The sequence below is a fragment of the Saccopteryx bilineata genome, chromosome 1 (assembly GCF_036850765.1).
Source record: "Saccopteryx bilineata isolate mSacBil1 chromosome 1, mSacBil1_pri_phased_curated, whole genome shotgun sequence".
NCBI lineage: Eukaryota > Metazoa > Chordata > Mammalia > Chiroptera > Emballonuridae > Saccopteryx > Saccopteryx bilineata.
This window is the reverse complement of record NC_089490.1, coordinates 148,957,719-148,964,226: the sequence shown is the minus strand read 5'-3', so window position 1 is coordinate 148,964,226 and position 6,508 is coordinate 148,957,719. Positions and strand designations below refer to the sequence as shown.

The window sequence follows — 6,508 nt, the reverse complement described above, 5'->3', positions numbered from 1 at the left end:
ACAGAAGGGGGTCATTTATGGAGCTTCTGATGTGTGCTGAGAGTGGTTCTGTCGTGTTTAGAGATTCTTCAGGGCTCATTCCAGAGGACTTGGTCCTCAAAACTGTGGGACGCCTGTGGTACACGTGAGTTACCAAGCCCCCCATCGGCTCCACTGACTGCGCTGCCCTGCCCATGGCTTTGACTGGTCAAAGCAGGCAGGAGCAGTTCTGTCTTCCCCAATGACAGAGGGAACAGAAGCCGTGGGGGTCTGCAAGGGGCTACATGGGGGCGCGACCTGGCCTGGGTGTCCCTTTCTGTCCTTCCCCCCAGTTCGCCCAAGATCTACCCTAATCCCAGCCTCCTGCTCATCGCCCCTGGGGCGCCTTCACCCTCTCTGCGGCCAGCAGAAGCTGCGGCGGCTGAGCAATGGGTACCATCCTGGGGAAGGTCGCGGCAGCCAGGCCTAGTCTCATTTCCGGGCTGTGGTCCGTGGTTGAGGGTGAGGGAGCTGGGCCCGGCCACGAAGCGCCTGGGAACTGGGGGTCGGCTGGTGGTGGTGGTGGTGTGGGACCAGCTGGGACTGGCCCGCTGGAGGAGCGGAGGCCTGGGAGAGGCGTGGGAAAGCGACACACACACACACACACACACACACACGCAGACTCAGGAGAGGAAAAAATGAAGGAGCCATTTCATTCATCATTCACTCACTCAGTGGATACTTATTGGGCACCAGCTTTGTCCCGTCAGTGTCCACAACAGACTCAAATCGCTGCCCCTGTGAGGCTGACAGTTTGGTGGGTGCTCAGTCCAGAAACACCTATTTGAATAAATGGAGTGATGGCTTCAGGATGAGTAAATGGATGGCTTCAGGAGTGATAAGGGAGAGGGTATGGGATAACAAGGGGAGTACACGATCTACATCGTCCTTATCTGGGGGTGGGGAGGTTTACCCCAGAATCCTGCCTGGGCCTGCTTTCCCTCTGTCGCCCCAAGCCCGGGGTGGGAGTGAGGATGTCAGGAGTGGCCCGGACCTATCCGCCGGGGGGAGGGGACTCAGGCTACGGCCACCTCTCCATAAGACTTCTTAACCCGTGTTGTCGTAGTCCTTCTGCGGACCAAACATCCTTGGGGTGCAACCTAAGAGGGGCAGTTGGAAGGTAAGCGGAAAATGGGGAGGAACCAGTGCCCAGGAGCCCAAGGAAAAATGGGACCCCTCTGCTGGGGAGGAGGTGGAAGGAGAGGCTCAGGTTGCTGCCGCCCTTGCTGAGAATCCTTCCCTTCCCGGGTCTCCGGGTTCTCCCACCACGACCAAGCGTTCCTGGGAAGGCAGCCCGAGTCCAGAGGGAGCAGCCGAGGACTCGCCGGTGCCAGCCGCCGCCGGGGCGTACTCCGGTGACGCGGCGGGTGGCACAGGCTGGCAGCCACGGGCTGGGTGTCGGAGCCCAAGGGGCGGGGCAAGTGCTTCCCACGACCGGAGCTCGGCTTTGTGGGACCGCTCCCCACGCCCACCCCCGCCTGCCAGTTTCAGTCCCGTCCCCCACCTCAAGCTGCATCGGATCTCCGGGCTCCAGGCTGCGCGACTGCAGGGGACACACCACCAGGGCGCAGGGTGAGTGCACAACAGTGGGTCCTTGGGACGCGCGAGGCTCAGTCTCACCTGGCCTGTACCCCGGTGCCGATGCTTGGGGTTCCCGGGCTTTTCCCGGAGGCCTCCAGGGAGGAGGAAGCTGGAGACTCCGGAATGGATGCCTGTGCGGGCTGGGGGTGGGGGCGCCTGGCATCTTCTGGCCTCACCCTCTCCGAGCCACTCCACTGCAAGTTTTGATACCTTAGTACTGCTACCAGGCCAGCCACGCCAGGCGGGAGGTGCAGAGGCTGTGAGTCAGTTTGCAGGGTCCCCGTCAGAGCGAGTGCAACCCGTGTCTGCCTGTATTTGATCGCCCCCTCCCCCAGCGTGGCTGACACTCTGTGAGTCTGTATTTGTGTCTGGTTCCCTGTGCGCAACTGAAGCTGTCTGGCGTGCATTTGTTCCCGCCAAATCCAAATAAGTCCGTTCCCCTCACCAGACCTTAGTTTTCTCATCTGTTAAGTGGGAGCTCAACGATTTGTGTAACCGTTTCTGCGTGGCTGTGTTTGTGCAGAAGCATGAAAACTTTGTGGCTGCTTTCTGCGAGGCTCTCCTTTTCAGCCTCGGTTTCCTCGTCTGTAAATGGCACTAAAGGGAGAGCCGTCCAAGGGATTAAAGGGCGCAGTTGCAAGGGAAGTATTATTATACCTTAATGATATGTGTGCCCCTTTGCAAGAGCTTATCTGTGCGATGTGGATTCTGTCTGTTGCCCTCCGGCTCTGCCTCTGTGAAATGAGCAGATAGGTTCAGCTTTTTCATGCTGTTTTGCAGTGGATGAAGGGGTTTTGGCAGGAAAAAGTTCTGTGTGCAGCAAGACATGTAGATTGTGGGGCTCAGAGTTCCAGGCTGGGTGTGAATAAAAGTTGTGAAATTGTGGTCTATGCGAATGGGTGTGAGACTCTGTCTGCATGTGGCTGAATTTGTGTCGCTGTATGTCTCTGCCTGTGCTGCTCTGTCCATGGGTGAATGTATTTCATGTTTTCCTGATGGAGTCTGACTGTATTTTTGTCCTAGTTTGCATCTGTGTGTACATGTCCTTGTCGGCATCTCACTGTATTTGTGTGCCCCTTTTTGTGTGTGTCTGTATTTGTGTGTGTTCTGTTTATGGTTGAATATGCCTCTGGATATTCCTGCTTGTGTGTGTTATGAGTAGCCCTCAGAAACTGTGGGACCGTGTCATTCTCCCCTAATATTATTTCTGTTACCCTGTCTCCATGGCCAACCCCCTTCCATTCCGAATTCCCCCTGCGCCCTTGTGTACCTGAGGGGTGGGGGGCAGTGGGTAGGGCCCCTTCCAGTGCTGCAAGGCCCGCCTCTGCAGGCCGTGAAGATGGTGCATACCAAGCTTTACAATACACCGGCCTCTCCGCAGCCTTGGAGCAGGTAGTCCATGGAGCCGGGACTGCTGCGGCCAGCGCCTGTAAGCGAGGTCATCGTTCTGCATTACAACTACACAGGTAAGCTCCGCGGTGCCCGATACCAGCCAGGCGCGGGGCTGCGCGCCGACGCTGTCGTGTGCCTGGCCGTGTGCGCGCTCATCGTGCTGGAGAACTTGGCGGTGCTATGTGTGCTCGGACGCCACCCACGCTTCCATGCGCCCATGTTCCTGCTCCTGGGTAGCCTCACATTGTCGGACCTACTGTCAGGAGCTGCCTATGCTGCCAACATCCTGCTGTCGGGGCCGCTCACGCTAAGACTGTCTCCCACGCTCTGGTTCGCGCGAGAAGGTGGCGTCTTTGTGGCGCTAGCCGCATCCGTCTTGAGCCTTCTGGCCATCGCACTGGAGCGCCACCTCACGATGGCGCGTCGGGGACCCGCGCCCGCAGCCCGTCGGGGGCGCACGCTGGCGTTGGCGGCCGCTGCCTGGGGTCTGTCGCTACTTCTCGGGTTACTGCCCGCTTTGGGCTGGAATTGCCTGGGCCGCCTGGAAGCCTGCTCCACCATCTTACCGCTTTACGCCAAGGCCTATGTGCTCTTCTGCGTGCTCGCCTTCCTCTGCATCCTGGCGGCCATCTGTGCACTCTACGCACGCATCTACTGCCAAGTGCGCGCTAACGCGCGGCGCCTGCGGGAGCGTCCCGGGGCTGCTGGGGGCGCCTCTAGCCGGGCGCGCCGTACGCCGCGCTCCCTGGCTCTGTTGCGCACTCTCAGCATAGTACTTCTGGCCTTTGTGGCGTGTTGGGGTCCCCTCTTCCTGCTGCTCTTGTTCGACGTGGCGTGTCCGGCGCGCGCCTGCCCAGTGCTCCTGCACGCCGACCCTTTCCTGGGTCTGGCCATGGCCAACTCTCTTCTGAACCCCATCATCTATACGCTCACCAATCGCGACCTGCGCCACGCGCTCTTGCGTCTCGTCTGCTGTGGCCGCCATCCCTGTGGCCGAGGTCCGGGATCCTCCCGGCGATCCGGTAGCGCCGCCGGGGTTTCAGACGGCCTGCACCGCTGGCTGCCCCCAGACCTGGATGGCAGCTTCAGCCGCTCCGAGCGCTCGTCTCCCCAGAGGGACGGGCTGGATATCAGCGGCTCCACTGGCCCACCCACAGTCGCAGGGACCTTGGTACCCGCACCAGCCGCAGACTGACTTTCTCTGGCCAGACATTGCCCTTTCTAAGAGCTATTTTGCAGACTTTTTCTTTTTAAATATGGAATTTATAGGAAAACCAGCTGAAGATGTTGGAGAGAGAAGAGGCACAGGGAAAAGTCTTTTACTGACGCTAAACTCCGTAACAGTGAATAGACCAAAACCACTGCTCTTGTGGAATTGACGTTCTGGTGGGGACACAGGAGATAATGGAGTAAAGAAATAATGAAGGTAGTTCCAGTGACAATACAGAGATGCAGTGGTGGTCAGAAGAGGCCTCTCTGCCGAAGTGGAGACACGTGATGTGAACTAACGTTATTGTCCTGGGAACACTCAAAGTAAGAGCATTTCCTGTGAAGGAACAGCAGGTACAAAGACCCTGAATCTGGAATGTGTCTTTGTGTTCTATGAAAAGCGAGGATCCGAGTGTGGCTGGAGCTGCGGTAGAGGCGAGACTGGGAAGAAACAAAGCCAGGGAGATGGCTCTATCATTCAGAGCCTTGTGGGCTCGGGGGAGGACTTTACTTTTGTTCTGAGGTGGGAGCCATGGAGGGTTCTAGGTAAAGGAAGGACCTGACTTTATTCAGGTGTTCACAGACCTCTGTGTGAGGGATAGGTGGTAACTAGAAAAACAAGATGAAGGTGACTGCACTGGCCTAGGGGAGCAATGATGGGGACTCAGACCATGTGGATTCTGGATAGGTTTTGGAAACAGCAGACATAATTACTGAGGAATTGAGTGTGGGAGTGAGAAAGGAGTTAAAGACAGCTCTCTAATTTAGAGGACAGGACACCAAAGACAGGGCACCCTACAGTTTAACTCTGGGAGACTCAGCCAATTCTTAGCCAAAACAAGATTTGAGTGTGGTATCAGAGCCTTCATAAACAAATACAAATAAAATAATAAGAACAATTAGAACTAATTGTGCCTGGCTAGTTGTCCCACAATAGTAGGCCCAGGACACATCTTTTACTCACCCTTACTGAAACCTTGCAAGGTGGGTTTCCTCACCCCCATTTCACAGGTTAGGGAACTCTGAGCAGTGAGTACCTTGCCCAGTGGCTGTAGACTCCCAGGGCTGCAGAAGCTCAGGCCTGGTATCTGGCTCCTCCGGAAGGCTCTGCATTCTCGGCCAGGGGCAATACCAGGGCCCCGTTTGTGCCCATAAAAGGCTCCAGATGTGCCAGCCACAGACCCTGGCTGTACCCAGGTGCATTCCTGACCCCTGTGAGGTAGAGCTGGCTTGGGGGATTTCGGGTTCAGACTGCGGACATGCCTCCTGCCAGGAGACAGCAGAACTGCAGGCAGCTGGATAGAGTGTATTTTGGGGGCACTGACCAAACTTTTGGGGGCCTAAGTCTCTGCCAGCCACACTCAAACCATCCCAACAGATCACAGACATGGGAAATGAACCTATTTTTTGGAACACAACCAACTTAAGCCTGGGGTCACAGTACCAAGCCACTCCCAGGACTGGACGCAATTCCCTAACCAGCCTTGCATCCCTAACCCCAGGCTCCTTTAATCTTCCAAGAGAGTCTGAAGCTCACCCCATTGTTTAATGACATGATGGTAGATTTAGTCACTTGTTCAATTTTTTTTTAAGTTAGAGGAGGGGAGAGAGTGAGACAGACTCCCATATGAGCCCTGACCAGGATTCACCCCGCAATTCCAACAAGCTACCCTCAGTGCCTGAGGCTAATGCTCAGACCAACCGAGCCACTGGCTTCGAGAGAGGGAGAGAGAGTGAAGGGGGTGAGGGAAGGAAAGAGAAGCAGACGGTCACTTCTTATGTGTACCCCGACCTGGGATCAAACAGGGACATCTGTACGTCAGGCCAATTATTTATTCACTGCACCAACTGACCAGGCCCACTTGTTCAAATTTTGCAAAATTCAAAAAAGCACTAATTACCCTTCTTGGACATGCTCACTGTGGGGATTCCTGAGAAACTTCCACAGCTATTCTCTTAATAAATGAGCTGAAATGTAAATACTACATTTTTCTCTTTTTACACAATTTTAGCACTGCTCTGCATCTTGCTTTGTTCACTCAATAATGTATCTTAGAAATGTTTACCCATCTACAAATTTTGTATTGTCTGGCTGCCTTACTCTGCTCAGACTGCTATAACAGTCACTATATAGCCTGGGTGGCTGAGACAATAGATATTTCTTACGGTTGGAGGCTGGAAGTGCAAGATGAAGATGTCAGCATGACTGGATGCTGGTGAGGACTCTTCCTGGCTGGCAGATAGTCACCTTCTGGCTGTGTGCTCTCATGGTGTAGAGAATTTGAGATACTCTGATGTATTTTCCTAT

General features: G+C 55.4%; 1 protein-coding gene across 1 annotated transcript; it reads left to right on the top strand.

Annotated features, from left to right (window-relative positions):
• The first annotated feature begins 1,529 nt into the window (after positions 1 to 1,529).
• S1PR5 (sphingosine-1-phosphate receptor 5) lies at positions 1,530 to 6,194 on the top strand. The gene is made up of 2 exons (XM_066253346.1): positions 1,530 to 1,590; positions 2,981 to 6,194. Exon 2 carries the CDS (start codon positions 2,999 to 3,001, stop codon positions 4,184 to 4,186), a length of 1,188 nt encoding a protein of 395 aa, XP_066109443.1. The 5' UTR covers positions 1,530 to 1,590; positions 2,981 to 2,998; the 3' UTR covers positions 4,187 to 6,194.
• The last annotated feature ends 314 nt before the right edge of the window (positions 6,195 to 6,508 follow it).

Bases quoted from the DNA above. Each gene is read 5' to 3' on its own strand.
- S1PR5 (XM_066253346.1), top strand. From the start codon at position 2,999: ATGGAGCCGGGACTGCTGCGGCCAGCGCCTGTAAGCGAGGTCATCGTT.